Source organism: Pelodiscus sinensis, chromosome 2 (assembly GCF_052426305.1).
Source record: "Pelodiscus sinensis isolate ZL-2025 chromosome 2, ASM5242630v1, whole genome shotgun sequence".
NCBI classification, from domain to species: Eukaryota; Metazoa; Chordata; order Testudines; family Trionychidae; genus Pelodiscus; species Pelodiscus sinensis.
This window is the reverse complement of record NC_143053.1, coordinates 231916487-231932502: the sequence shown is the minus strand read 5'-3', so window position 1 is coordinate 231932502 and position 16016 is coordinate 231916487. Positions and strand designations below refer to the sequence as shown.

Here is a 16016-nt window from a genome sequence, read left to right as displayed (position 1 = left end):
GGTTGCTAGACTCAAGAGACTCTTGGGGTGTTGGACTTTTGGGGTATTTGGGTGATTCCTGGCTGGGGGGTGGGTCTTTGCTCATGTTTGGTCTATGAATCCGAGTTGTGGTGTTTTCCCAATTTAATGCTGATGTCGGTTACCTCATGTTATTAAAGATTCGCTGTTATACCGAGGCTCTGTGATTGCGAGAGGGGAAGAATTGCCTCTTTGAGATGCCCAGGGATGTGTGTAAGATTTCCCAGGTCACTGGGTGGGGGCTCGAGCTAGTGTTGTATTACATTGTTTGGAGGAGATCCCTATATACTGAACCTGGCCCTTGCTGCTATTAACTCGGCCTGGCAGAAGGGTTACATAAGGAGGCATTCTACCTGGGAAAAAACAGAGGCAAATATGCCACCTTTTTCAAATGTAACTGAGAAACCACCTTGGAAACAAATTTTGGGTGTCACTTTGTTCCTGGAGAGCTGCATGAGAGAAGACCCAGTGATCAGGGCCTGTAATGCTTACAACCTCCTGGGAGAGGTAATATTAATCAAGAATGCAGTTTTCTGTGACCGAGGGCATCAAACAGGAAGCAAGCGACTCAAATGAAGGCTCCATTAGAGCTATAAGAATGGCCATACTGGATCAGACCAAAGGTTCAGTAATGCTGTCTTCTGACAGTGGCCAGAACCAGGTGCCCCACGGGGAATGAACGGAACGGATAATCATCAAGTGATCCCTCTCCTGTTGCTCATTCCCAGCTTCTGGCAAACAAAGGTTATTTATACCAGCTCTGCCCATCCTGGCTAATAGCTATTGATAGACATATACTCCATGAATTCATCTAATTTTTTTAACCCTGTTATAGTCTTGACCTTCACAACGTCCTCTGGCAAAGAGTTCTACAGGTTGTCTGCGGGTTGTATGAAGAAATGCTTCCTTTTGTTTGTTTTAAATCTGCTGCCTACCGATTTCATTTGTGACCCCCTAGTTCTTATGTTATGATAAGGAGTAAATAGTATTTCTTTGCCTATTTTCTTTACACCGTCATGTTTTTATAGATCTCAATCATATGCCCCATTAGTCATCTCTTTTCCAAGTTGAAAAGTCCCAGTCTTATTAATCTTTCCTCATACAGAAGCCATTCCATACCCTAATCATTTTTATTGCCCTTTTCTCAACCTTTTCCAATGCTGATAGATTTTTTTTGAAATGGGGCAACCATAACTGCAGAATTCAGTGGGGGTACCATGGATTTACAGAGAGGCAATATGATATTTTCTACGATAATCTATCCATTTCTTAATGCTTCCCAACATTCTGTTTGCTATTTTCAATAAACTGAGTGCTAGGCCCCAGTCCTAATGGTATAACAGGTTCTCTAAGATGTCCTTGATGGAAGCCTCCACCAGATAGGTCTCATAGGCCAAGGACCACATGAAAAATTGCTTCCACTTTGCCAAGTAGACCATTCTAATGGAACTGTTCCTACTGTTAATTAGGACCTTTGGATCCAGCCTCTGAGCAATGCCCCTCCTCCACACTCAGCCATGTAGTAGCAATGCAGGGAAATGCAAGGGGTTGCTACATACAGGGTGTGGCCGTGGTCCTGTATTAGGTAGTAAGGGAGGAGAGGAAGCAGCATGGAAGGCTGAACCATAGTAAGGAGATCTGAGAATCAGTGCTGCTGGGGTAATCAGGATGAGCCTGGCTTGATCTACCTTGAATTTGGAGATGACCTGCAGAAGAACCAGGATACCAGGGAATGCATACAGTAGGGTTGACTTCCAGTTGCAGAGGAGAGTCAGAAAGGGAGCCTGAACTGAGGTACTGTTTCCTCTTGTCAACAAAGAGGTTGATCATGGGATGCCCCACATTGAGAATATCATCTAAAGGATCTCTGACTATAGAGACCACTTGTGCCTTGGAGAGAAAATCCTGTTGAAATGATCCACAAGCAGTTCTGGACTCCAAGTCCAGACATCTGTTTGGGTGATGTTCTCTTCGATACAGAACTGCCACAGGTCTATCATCTCCAGGCAGAGTGCTCTCGAGTGAGTTTATACGGGCCAAACTTCTTACGCCTGAACGGCGTTGTGTACATCCTGAGCATCCTCAGGGTGGTGCGTGAGTCCTTCCCGGAATGGAAGACTTGATCTGTATCCTTGAGGATCTGTTTCTTGGGTTTGGGCAAATATTCCAACAGGAGGTACCAACTTGGAATAATTGTCGAAATCATGATTGGCCAGCTGGGCTGAATAGTTGGCCATTCTGAGGGCTGCTGTGGCCGAGTAAACCTTCCTACCCAGCAGATCTAGGAGCTTTGCTTCCCTGCCCTGTGCTGTTTTCAACTTCTGTTGTACTGCATCCATAACGATGGAGTTGGGTTGGGGATGCGTGAACAGGAATTTTGCGTCTTTGGCATCAACAAAGTACTTTTTATCCTTGCACTTGTTCGTTGGGGGCACAGAAGCTGGAGTTTGCCAGATATCGTTAGATATTTCTAAAACGGCTTCATCAAAAGGCACAGCCAATTTTGGGTTTGGTTGAGTGCTGTAAATTCCTCAGGAGGGTGTGTTGTTTTTGTGGCACATCTGAGGTACGTAAGTTCTGAGAGTGGGCCACTCTTTTGAACAAGTTCTCAAATTGTTTGTAGTCAACTACCGGGGAAGAGTCTCCATGGAAGACAACTGGTCGGTAGGGGAGTCCATGAGCTGCTCCTCACAAACGGGAGACTGATTATCATCCCCCTCGAGCTGGGTGGAAGTTGAGGGGGCGTTACCTGTGGGTGTTGGGGGAACTTGCCATGGAGGGAGAATTTCCTGGGTGGGAAGGTGTGGCGAATGAGATTGAGAATGCTCTGGTGAGACAGACAGTGAGCAAGCAGCACTATAGGAGCGTGTAGAGTCCCGGAAGTAGTAGGTATAATGACTACCATGGTGGCGATGTGGGGAGCGTCGAGGAGAATAAGAACTCACATTCCTATAGCGGAAATAGCATGAGCGTGGTGGGGACACTGAAAATCCCGATCATATTATGTAATGAGAAGGAGATCAGGAACGGTATGAACGATGGCATCGTGGAGGCATGCGGGATCTCTGTGGGGATCTCCAGTAGCGCCATGGTGGCAATCTGTAGCGCCTATGATCATGCCTCTCTATACAATGATGTGGAGAAGAGGAAGGCTCAGGAGAAAACACAGCCCTATCAGGGCTGGGCAATGGTGTACGCACATGCCGAATCTTCGTCTGTGCCTTGGTTGGCAAGGTGGGCCTTGATGGTGGAGGAGGAGCCACGGGTATAGGCCTAGCCAGTGCGGATAACACTGAGACCATGTCTGATATGCCCCAGTCTATAGACGGTGATCTGGGCACTGGTGATGTCGGTGCCGGGTGTACAACTGAAGGCCCAGGTGTCACAGTAACAGGCTCCAGTGCTGAGTAAATGGATGAGTCTTTCCGGTCAGTCGGTGCAGCTTCATCTCTCGGTGCCGTATCCATTCTCGGTGCCAGCTTGTGTTTCGTGCCATTCTCCATGCCGCCTCCACCCTCGGTGCTGCTTTGGGTCTTGGTGCCAGCTCGGGTCTCAGCGCTGCACCCGGTGCCACTTGAGCCTTCGGTGTCAGCTTGCCCCACGCCACTGCTCTCGGTGCCGCATGTCCCTTTGGTGCCAGCTCAGCTCTTGGTGCTGTTGATGGTGCCAGCTCGGGCCTCAGCTCTCAGTGCCGGCTGGCCTTGTGGTGCTGGCGCCAATTCAGGGAGGGGTGGCGCATGCGACGCTGGCCCCAATACAGAGGAGATTGCGAGGCTACGTGCCGAAGTACTACATGCCTTGGATGCTTCCCCGTGGAATGTTTTGGCAGCTGTCTTCATTAATAAATCTAATGAAGTACATGTATGTTGTAGCTCAAAAGGATGTTTCATAAGGCAAGTAAATACTAGGTACAAGTTCCAGCTCAGGGTAGGATCTCTCATTTTGTCAGGAGTATTCGACAAACCTCTTAACAATCTTGCTGTACTTGGTTGAGGGAAGAGTACAAAACTCTGTATGGTTGTATGAAAAACTGTTATTGCTGCAAAATGAACCTAATGGAATTTGATAGATAATCCAATACTTTGGGAAGAGGTGCACGAGTCAGTGAAATCTGACGGTTGTTACACCAAAGATAATATTGCTTCCATTTGTGGAGGCAAGAATTTCATGTGGATTCTTTTTTACTGTTTAATAAAATGTGTTGTACTTCTGTCAAACAAGGTATCTCTATTCCCCTAGGCAATGAGGAACTCTCAGATTCTGGAGGTTGGGATGAAGGGTTCAACTGGCAACATGGGTCAGTAAGCAAGGACAGATTGGAAGCCTTCACAAAGGGTGAAAGATAGGTCTCATCAAATAGGGATATTAGGCATGTGTTGGCCATGTGCAAGCAATAGACTGTTGCACATTTGATTTGTTGAGGGCCTTTAACTGTAAAGGTGTTCTGGATATGCACTGAGAAATTCCTTTGTCTAACAGGCGAGGAATACATTTCCTATGGATTAGGGATCAACCCCCTCTCAGAAACAATACCTGATGCTCTTACTCTGAATGCCATGCCAAACAGATTGACCTCTGGTAACTCCTAGACTAAAAATATATTGTGGAAGATCTGGAGTTCAGTTCCCATTCATAAATTAGAAAGAAATGTCACCTAATGTCATCTGCCAAAGTGCTCTGAATACCTGAAAAGTAAGAAACTGAGATAACTATGTGATTAGCTATCCACCAATTTCAGAATGTTATCACTGTCATAGAGAAAAGGGGAACATGTGCCTTCCTGATGGTTGGTTGAATGCATGCATGTCATATTGTCATTGTTTTTATGGAATTTGATTTGACTAGTAGTAAAAAATGTAGGCAAATCAAAGATTGAGGAGGAGAAATTGCTCTTTTAGAGACCACTTTTCCTTTTCTGTGTGTGATTCCAGGTGTGTCCCCCACAAATAGTGAGTATCTCATGTTATCACTAAGGGAGAGGGAACACCTGTGCTTATTTTGGTGGGGTCCTTCTACTAGGATCTGCAAAAGTGACGAGGAGTCCTGTGGCACCTTATAGACTAACTGAAGTGTAGGAGCATAAGCTTTCGTGGGCAAAGACCCACTTCGTCAATCCTTGCAACAAACCTCGGTGCCAACTCTGCCCTCATATATATACCAGCAGCCCCATCACAGGACCTAACCAGATCAGCCATACTGTCACTGGTACATTCTCCTGCACATCTACCAGCGTAATATATGCCATCATGTGCCAACAATGCCCCACTGCTATATACATCGGCCAAACTGGACAGTCCCTACGTAAAAGAATCAATGGACACAAATCTGATATTAGGAATGGCAACATACAAAAACCTGTAGGGGAACACTTCAATCTTCCTGGACACACAATTGCAGATCTAAAAGTAGCCATCCTGCAGCAAAAAAACTTCAGGACCAGACTTCAAAGAGAAACTGCTGAGCTACAGTTCATCTTCAAGTTTGACACAATCAACTCTGGATTAAACAAAGACTGTGAATGGCTTGCTAACTACAAAAGTAGCTTCTGCTCTCTTGGAATTCACACCTCCAGATCAACTGCTAGAAGTGGGCCTCATCCTCCTTGATTGGATCCACCTTGTCATCTCCAGCCTGATCCTGGCCTGCATATTTATACCTGCCTCTGGAAATTTCCACTACATGCATCTGACGAAGTGGGTCTTTGCCCACGAAAACTTATGCTCCTACACTTCAGTTAGTCTATAAGGTGCCACAGGACTCCTCGTCGCTTTTGCAGATCCAGACTAACACGGCTACCCCTCTGATATGTGATGCTCTTATTATCTATATAAATATCTAAATATTTAAACCCTACTAAAGCTTTTGGACCCTAGGTATTTTTAGCACTGCAGTTAATCTATGTATTGTGTAAGAAGTATTTCCTTCAATCATTTTTAAGTCTGATGCCTTTCATTTGAATGGGCTATTCTTTGGTCTTTAACTTATGAGGAAGAGTAAACAGAAGCGCTCCATTTACCTTTCTTTACACTATTCTGTGTTCCAGGAAGGGGCAAGGCCTTGGGTCAAAGTGGCAGGGCAGAGGAGGCCAGCCCCCAGTGCAAAATGATGGAACCTAACAACAAGTTTCATTTGATGATGCACTTCCCTGCTGGCCCTTAGAGGTGGGGCAGGACACTGAATAATCACAAGCCAGTTAGTCTGACACTGATCTCAGAAAAAACTGTATAAGGATTTAAAGAATGGTAGCATAATTCATGCCAATCAATATGGCTTTATGAAAAATAGGTCTTGTTAACAAATTGTATACAGTTTTTGATGATATTACAAATTTAGTTAATAAAGGTAACTGACCTAATATACTTTTATGGGACATTTAACTTGATACTCCATACCATTCTGATAAAGATTAACACTATACAAAAAAAATCAATGTCAGTCATAATAAATAGATTAAAACTTGTTAAATTTAATTTCAAAAAGGAAATTTTAATGGGGGAAATTTAAAGGGTGTTTCTACGGGAGTTACACAATGATCTGCTTTTGACCCAATGCTATTCGATATCTTTATCAATGAAAGAAAGACAACAAAATCATTATTGGTAAAATTTGTAGACAATACAAAATTTGGATTAGTGGTAAATGATGGGGACAAGTCAGTTAAACCAACATGGAGGGCTTGGTAAAGTGAACTCATATTAATAATATGTATTTTAATTCAGCCAAATGAAAGACCATACATGTAGGAACAAAGAACATAGTCCACAATTACAAGATAGGAATGTAATAACACTAAAAAGGAATTAGGGGTAATGGTCTATAACCAGCTGAACATTACCTCTGTATATGGTATTAGTGTGACCATTACTAGAATACTGTATCCTATTCTGGTGTCCACACTTCAAAAATAGGAGAGGATTAAAAAAGCTATAATTATTATTTGAGCACTCAAAAATAATGAGAGCCATATAGCCTTATAGTCATAGAATTAAACTAAACATGTTGAGCTTCTTATTGAAGAGAGGATTAAGAGGTGACGTGATCATAGTCCACAAGTACCTACATGGAGAAGAGATTTCTGGTAGCAGACAGTTCTTTAATCTAGCAGAAAAGGATAAATTGAGATCCGATGGTCACAAGCTGAAACTAGACAAATTCAGAAATAAGGTGTAGTGTTTTAACAATAATGGTGATTAACAACTTACCGAGAGATATGAGGAATTTTCTGTGACTTAGTCTTTAAAGCAAGAGTGAATAGTTTAGCTCAAATAGAAGTTGTGGGCTTGATGCAGAAATGAATGAATGAAAGTTTAGTTTGTCTTATGCAGAAGGTCAGAGTAGAGGATCCTACTGATCCCTTCTGCCTAATAAAAAAAAATCTATGAATCAGTGAAATTCAAATGGAAAGTTACTTACAACCTTCCAACATAATAGTTATACCAAGATCATATGACATAATCAACCTTGAGGGTCCATCATACAAGAGCAACAGAGGAGCAAAGTTACTTGCAAGTCCCATTTATCTAAGCACACATTGTGAGATTTCAGCACCTTTCATGATCAAAAAAACGTGTAGAATAATTTTGGCCTTTTTGTTGATTTTTCTAGTATTGCTTAATTTTACTTATGTACAATTATTTTCATTACTCAAATGCCCATGAGGAGCCTGAAATAATAAATCCAGAAAAATGCATTTGAAGATTCAAAATCATAAAATTGTATTTGTGAAAGAAAAAATGCGATTGGCTGATGACAAAATTTAAGAGACCATCTGGTACAGTCACAAGGCTCATAAATCAATAGCTAATTGATACAAATTTCAAGAAAACAACATATATAAGGCAACGAAAAACTTCAAGAAATTCAATTATTGTACTTAATGTTGCTGAAGGCATCTGGTCTAATCCCAGATTTAATACCTATAGAAAAGTAGGACTTCAACAGCAAGTTTGCCCAAGCAAAGACCACAGGATCAGGATTTTAGTATGCAGGTAATCTGGTTAGTTCTGTGTTATTGCAAACATAAATAAGTCTTAATCATATATGTAACAACATTTATAATCAATATACAATTAAAAACAATTTCCACTTACTTGATCTCTTCCTGATTTATGTGATGTCATGTGGCGTTCAAGCTGTGTTCTATATGCAAATGTGTAACTGCATAACGAGCAACTAAAGTTATCCTCATTTTTTTCATGGCGATATTTAATGTGTTCCTTCAGCGAGGTAAAGCGTTTGTAACCTCTATCACAATATGGGCAGGTAAGCAGCTGGGAAAATGCATCTGGTGTTCCTGCAAAGGACAGACAATAAACCTTCATTTAAATAAAAATGAGAGATCTAATTTACTAAAATGATCAAACAAGTTGGAGATGTATTTTCACATTCGTGAGTTAATGTAAATCCGTAATTTAATTATGCATTTACATGAACTTATACCTCAGAATAAGAATTGTTATTTCCATTTTTCCTAGCATGTACTTACTCATTGCTTGGAGTACAGATGGCTCTAATTTGCAATTGAGAAAAGAAGGAACAAGGCAGAGAAAAACCAAGTTTGAGTCTGATCTCACACCAGGTTCACATTGGTGTTACTCTATTGACTTTGACAGAGTTATTTGTGGTTTAGACCAGCATAAAGTGAAATCAGAATTATTCTATAATTAGACTCACACTAGACATGTTTATGGTTTTATATGTAAGTACATTTATTCAAGATCTCTATACAGAACTATCTTATCCAGAAAGTAATTTGTGAATAACATTGTAAACATCCTGTCTGGTATTCTTACCTATTTAACAATAAAAAATAAAATATTGCTTCAAAAGTCTCATTCTATGTTCAGATGAATAAAAATCTGGTTTCAGGAATGTAGGATTTGCCATATTGGATCAGACTATTGATCTATAAAGTGTGTTACCCTGAGCCTCTGGCAGTTCCAATTCTTCATGCGTCAAAGGAAATGGAAGGCAATTCCTGCCAAAATGCAATTATCCGATCGTGCAGATCTACTGCAAGGGATAGGACTGAATTTCTACTTGAACCCCATTGATTATAATCTTATACCCTGAAGCATATTGTGTAAATTTCCATGGACTGTTATTTTAACTTGCATAAGTACAAATATTAATACTCATAAAAAGCTAATATCTTTGAAAATACTTATAAATTATTTATCTTGATGACCTACTTGTGGCAGTTAATACCTTAGGTTGATTATTTGCTCTATAAAAAAGCATTTATTTTTGTTTGCTTGGAATTTACTGCCTTCCAGTTTTATCTAGTGTTCCATTGTTCTTGCACAGAGGGAAAAGAAAAAGAGGAGACTTAGATCATTTTTCACTTCGTTCCTTAGAGCGGTGCATCTCTCAGCTAAGTCCCTTCTTAGCCTTTGCATTTTCAGGGTAAATGTTCAAAATTGAAGGCACAGACATAGTTTGACTTCTATATGTGGGAAGAAGGGGCAGCTCCAGACAGGCTAATAGGGCAGAGCATGGGTGAGAAGAGGAGAGACGAATTCCAAACCTGCTAGCAAGCATGCCATTTGATTGGGGAAGGGAAGGAACACAACTTCAACTGTGATTCCAGGGGCTACTTAGGCCCATGACTCTCAACCTTTCTAGACTATCACATCCTTTTCAGGAGTCATATTTGTGTTGTATATTCTAAGGTTCATTTCACTTAAAAACTACTTGATTACAAAACCAGACATAAAAATACTAAAGTGCCATAGCACACTATTACTGAAAAATTGCTTATTTGGTCATTTTTCTATATGTGAATATAAAATAAGTCAATTGGAATATAAATATCATACTAACATTTCACTGTATAGTATATAGAGCACAATAAACAAGTCTGTATGAAATTTTAATTTGTACTGATTTCACTAGTGCTTTTCATTTAGTATAAAGTGCAAAGAGGTGCATGCCCTGACTGACTATCTAGCACTGCCCCAAGTGTTCACAGATTTGCAGAACTGATCCAGATCTGGGAATTTCACTACATGATGCTTGGTGTCACAACCATCAGCCATCGTAATTCTGGTGGCTGCAGCAGTTCTTAGTAGTCTAGGCATATTTGACAACTGTTTGCAACATCAGAGGTTAATACCTATATTTTATTTTTATTACTAAAAATAAATTTCTCCCTGCATGGCATAAAATCATTGTTATTTCAGAACAAAAATTACTTAAGTGTTAAACAAGAAGTTATTTATATTTATTAGATTAACATAGTAACAACTTTTTTTAATACAGATTGTCCATAATTAAAAAACCAAACAAACAAAAAAACCCCCAAACAAACAAAAACAAAATAAAACAAACCAGAACATATATTTAGGCAATAAAGCCAATCATAGCTTCCTAAGTGCTTTTGAAATTTCCACCTTTAGTGTTTTAGGAGTACAAGTCCCACTCACTTCAAATTGCTGATGGAGGAGCATAGCTTGACTTGTGGAGGTTCAGTTCTCAAGACTGTGAAGTTGGTTGTAAATAGATCACGGGCTACTTGCTTATCTATTATTGTGTTTGTCTTCTTATGGAAGGGTTTGAATACAACTCTGGAATTGTATTTTTAGTTCAGATCAGCATTTTTCGTTATAGCTATGAATTTTAAGAAACTTCTTAATAGAAAATAATTGTTTAAAACCTGAAATTTTGCTATTAGGAAACTAATTAAGAAAATTAGCATAAACAATCATTTTTGCAATGTAAGGTTATAATGGGAAGAAAGAACTAGCAACATGATATCAGATTTGATTTATAACTAAAATGGTTTTAAATTTAAATAACTGTATTTAATTTTTTGTAAGTAGTAAATTGCAAGATGGATAAAAATGATTTCCACTATGAAAAACAACCGTTAGTTGTTACTTTTTCCTACTGCTTTGCCTCTTTTTATTCCAGGAGATCATTTTGTATATAAGCCAGTATTTCCTGTTTTCTTATTATTCTTTTGAGATGGAACTTACTATAATTTATTTAGATTCTCAATGAACCATTATCTAGCAGATTATCTTATTTTTATCACATTTTTTTCAAATTATTATTATCACAATTATTTTTATCACATTCTCAAATAACCACTTACAGAGATAAAAGTCATTTTTATAGAAAGTGTGCTTGTAAATGGATTGAGTCAAACATTTATTTAAATGTTGTTTATTATGTCCTTATATATATTATCAAATGGAATTCTAGACTGTTATTTTACACTCTTATTTTATTGTAGATTAGCATTTCCATTTAACAATTCCCAGTAGAAATAATCCAAACCCAAATGTTTTAATTATCACATCTATCAACTGTAACTTTCACACAAGATATGTAAAGGAAATAGAATGTATAAGTGAAATCTAGCATAAAATAAATAGTCAAAGCTAAAGTAAGGATATCTAAGTTTCAGAAACCTTAGCAGTATTTTTTGCTTGATTATAGCCCAATTTCATAATAATTTGTGCTTTCAATTTCCATTTATTTCAAAAGCTACACTTTCTACAATAGATTCCTGGATACTTATCTTTCTAAAACAGAGAATTTTTAGGACAACTGTTCAGAGTAGTTCAGTTTATAAATAGTCTAATTAGCAAAATAATATTTACCATTTTCATCTTGACCACTAGCTTCTGGCGTGCCTTGTCTCTGGTCTTCCTCAGGTGCCTCAGGGTATATAACAGCTGTATCTTCCTGTTGAAGGAATTCTTCAACACTGGGATCATGGTTTTGTTCATTTTCTGCTTCGGAATCACATTCATCTTCTTTTGCTAAAATTAAAAAAAAAAGCTTTCTTAATGGAATCTCAGTGTCATATGAAAACATTTTAAAATGATGCCTCTATGAAATAGAGGCAGTAAAGGGGGGAAGGGAGAGGAGGGAAGGAATACATCAGAGTGGCAGCATTTGATTTGATTCTGGGATCAGCTGTGTGGCGGGCTGCCTCTTTAAAATGCTGCCTCTGTGCAATTCAAAGGGGAAGCTGCAGTTGAGCCCAGGATCAACTGGAGAGTCCCCAGCTGAGCCCAAGCTCTCCTGCCTCCCCTCTGAATTGTGCAGAGGTGGCAGTTTCAATGGGGCAACCGCCGCACAGCTGATTAGCTGAGCAGCAGCTGTCCCTCTGAAACTGTTGCCTCCACACAATTCAAAGGGGCAGGGGAGCCCATAGCATGGAGGCCAGGGTGGCCCATAGCATGGAAGCCATAGCCCATAGCATGGAAGCCATAGCATGGAGCCTGGCCTCCATAGCTTTGAAATACACAAGTGTCCCCGCTGAGGACTCTTGTGTATTTCAAAGCAGGCACCCACGTGCAGCTCGGAATCAATGGGACATCCCGCTCACCACAGGCTAAACGTGGAGTTCCACATTCCTCCTTTGAAATGTACAAGAGCACCAGAAGGCTCTTGTACATTTCAAAGGAGTAATGCAGAAGTGCCTATTGACTAGTTAACTAGTTGATGGAAATTCCATCGACTAGTCAGCTAGTCAATTAACTGCATTTTAACATCCTTACTGCAGACCTTTAAGCGTGCCCACACAAGCAAGTGTCTGGGACTCTGAATCCAGAGGAGTGCACACTCTGGGGTGGGATAAGTGGTGGCAATGTAAATGCCAGATAGAGGAGTTTCCTTTCTTTTTGTGTACTTTGTTAATTGATTTTATTCACTTTTCATCTGTTAAACTGTGTTTCTTTAAGTTGTTAAGTAAAGGTGTGTTAATTCTAATTTAATCAATTAGATATATATTACTTAATATTGTTGTCTTGGAGTTAGATCCAAATTATTACTAGAATAATCTTATTCCTGGACGCTCCGAAGACACACCATTAAGTGCGTCCAGGGCCAGCCAGGTGGACGCACCGCCTTTGTATATTCTTTAGGAGCAAGAGACTGCAGCAAGTGGGTGGATAGGGAATCCCCAACTAAACAACATCACCACTGGGGCACTCAGGATCTCCTTTTATGTTAAAAACATCAGATGCCCAGCCACACATATAAGTGTGACCTGCTCCCGAGTAACCCAGGGAGGGAAAAGGGGAGGTAACATAAAAAATTAGGACATTTTAAAAGTCGTCTTAAGTTTGCCCAAGTTTCGCTCATTTGATCCACTCAACTTCTCCAAAATCTTGCAATAAATGATTAAAAGCTTCAGAGGGATAGCTGAGTTAGTCTGTAGTAATAGGAAAAACTTAAAAAACAACAAATTACCCACAAAAGCTCATGATATCATCTACATGTTTTGTTAGTCTTTGAGGTGCTACTAGACTATTTGTTGTTTTTTAAGGATTCTTGAATGTGATTCAGTGATACTATTCTGAATGGCACTTGCCATTTCTGCAGCTATTTTGGGCCTGCCATTGCCAAGCTGAATTTGAGGCCTTCAAGACATGATTTTTAGTTATATTTAAAGTTTGTTCATTACTGCAAACCCACAGGATACATTCTTGCAGATTTTCACTGAAAAGCATGCTTGCTGGCTGAAATGCAGTAATCTTGAGAGTTTGAGTAGCTTCTTCACCAGTGTTTCACCTTCAGTGTCAAATAACTTTCTCCAGATCTAGTTAGGACTAGGGCTGTCAAGTGATTAAAAATTTTAATCGCGATTAATTGCGTGCAACTCCCCTTTGAAACACCGGGGTGGCGTTCTCAGTTCTCAGCTGCCCACAGGCTCCATGCAGCGCTGCCCCCTGGAAGTGCTGCTGCGGCGTTTCAAAAGAGCAGCGCAAGGCAGAGCCCAGGGTCAGCTGGAGTCCCCAGCTGACCCCGGGTGTCATGCAGCGCAGCCCCTTTAAGGCACTGGAGCAGCACTTCAAAGGGGCAGTGAAAGTGGAGCAGGGAATCAGCTAGGGACTCCAGCTGATCCCCAGCACCGCTGTTGCAAAGACGTTTTGCAACAGCAGAGCCAGGGATCAGTTCCCAGCTGTACTTCAAAGAGTTAACGCAGCATGCGATCAACGCATTAATTTTTTTAATGTGTTAACCCTGTCCTGCGTTAATTGCAGGCGTTAATGCAGGTCAGTTGACAGCCCTAGTTAGGACTATTCCAAATCATCTAGGTTTAAATGTAGAGCATTCAATGATCACATACATTTTATCTTCATTAAAACTGTATTTCACTATTAGTAAAAATACAGTTAAATATTTTACATATTCCCATAACATGACATATTTGCTAATAAATATTTGTTGGAATATATTATTCATGCAGCTTATACTTACTGCTATGCAAAATGCAGTCTATAAAAGCTTTGACTGTAAATTACCATCTACAATTCAGTCTCAATTATTAATGTGGAGCATATTTCAAAGAGGAAGGTAAAGTGTTACCATTTGTCTCTCCAGTGTGAAGTTTCATACTGGTCTTCCTATTTTAAAGTCTAAGTGCTAGATTCTATTAAAGACATAGGGCAGTTTTCACCACACACACCTTTGTTCCTGGGTTTATGGTTAAAATGTGTGTTCTAAGATTTAAAAAATTGCAGACGTTATTTCTGAATAATTCTACATTTTTATATAGTGCAAGGTGGCCAAACTTACTGACTTTAAGTCACATATGACAATCTTCAGAGTTTGAAAGCTAGGAGGCTCCTAGGGTTGCAGGTGTCCAGTATTGACCCGGAAAGTCTGGTATTTTTGCCTCCTGGCTGGTAAAAAAATTCAGAAAATACTGGACACCTAAAATGTCTGGTATTTTCTGATTTTTTTCCCCGGCCAGGAGATGAAAATACTGGAGTGTCCGGGTCAATACTGGACAACTGGCAACCCTACATTCAGCAACTGGTTCCAGCCCCTTCCCCCTGCTTCCCTGGTTCTGCAGGGGAGCTGTCTGGCCCGGAGCAGGGAGACAAGATGGCTACCTGCTGCCTGTTAGGAGAGGCAGAACCTAGCCTGTTCTTAAAGGGGCCATGCTGGTTTATTTTTTATTTTTTTGCTTAACTCTTAGGGTCCTCTTTGTCCCCCCTGCAACAACTCTGGTCTCCTCTCTTTTCTCCCCCCCCCCCCAAAAAGAATTTTTTTCCTGGTGATTTTTCTTTTGGGGGAGTGGGGATTGTTCGGTACTTTTGGTTAAACCATCTGGCAACCCTAGAGACGCCTACCAGAGTTTCAGGCTTCAACCCTGCTCTTGCTAGAGCCCGGAGTCCTGAGCCCCAGAAAGTATGGCTTGCAGGGCTGAAACCATGAGACCTCCCTCTCTCCCGCCCCAATACTCAGAAGCCCATATCCACTAACCTTCTACAAGGCAGTGTACCCATTGTCTAGTAAGTGGAGAATGCATGTGTGAGTGTGAGTGTGTGAGTGAGAGAGAGAGAGAGAGAGAGAGATATCCAAAATGGGAAGCTCCACAAGCCATATTTTAACTGTAAAGGGATGCATGTATAATTGCTTGCAAGCAGATTTGAATCTGGGTCCTCTGGAGCTTAATATAGGAGCCTCTACAACAGCGATCTCCAATCTTTTTAAACTCAAGATCACTTTTTCAATTTAAGTGTCAAGTAAGATCTACCTCAAACCCAAATATCCTTGCCCTGCTGCCTTCCCACCCTTTCTTTGAGGCCCTACTCCTGCTGCACTCCTTCTCCAAGGCCTCACCCTGCTCACTCCATCCCTCTTTCCCCCCATCCTCACTCACTTTCACCAGGCTGGGGTAGGGAGTTGGGGTGCAGGCTCTGGTTTTGGGCCAATGTGTGGGAGGGGCTCCAGGCTTAGCCCAGGGTGGGAAATTGGAGCCCGGGGGGGGGGGGGGGGTTCAGGGTGCAAGCTCTGGAAAAGAGTTTGGATACAGGGGGACTCACATCTGGGGCAGGAGGTTTGGTACAGGAAGAGGTTCAGGACTGGGACGGGTTCAGGAAGCAGGTTCTGACTGGGCATCGTTTAACTGAGATGGCTTCTGGGTGGTGGAGCAGTGGAGTTAAGGCAGGCTTACTCCTGCTCTGGTCCTACACCATTCCTGAAAGCAGCTGGCATGGATAGCAATTGCGCCATGTGCTGCCCCTGATCTA

At 40.9% G+C, this 16016-nt stretch overlaps 1 protein-coding gene across 2 annotated transcripts in view; it reads right to left on the bottom strand.

Moving 5' to 3' along the window:
- The window catches only part of ZEB1 (zinc finger E-box binding homeobox 1), a 208590-nt gene that overhangs the window by 17200 nt on the left and 175374 nt on the right, over window positions 1–16016 (bottom strand). For both annotated transcript variants that reach the window (XM_006110683.4, XM_006110684.5), the window contains exons 4-5: window positions 11625–11786; window positions 8109–8311 (exon numbers count right to left, since the gene is read on the bottom strand). In XM_006110683.4, coding sequence (XP_006110745.3) covers window positions 8109–8311; window positions 11625–11786 — 365 coding nt within the window. The remainder of the gene's footprint in view (window positions 1–8108; window positions 8312–11624; window positions 11787–16016) is intronic.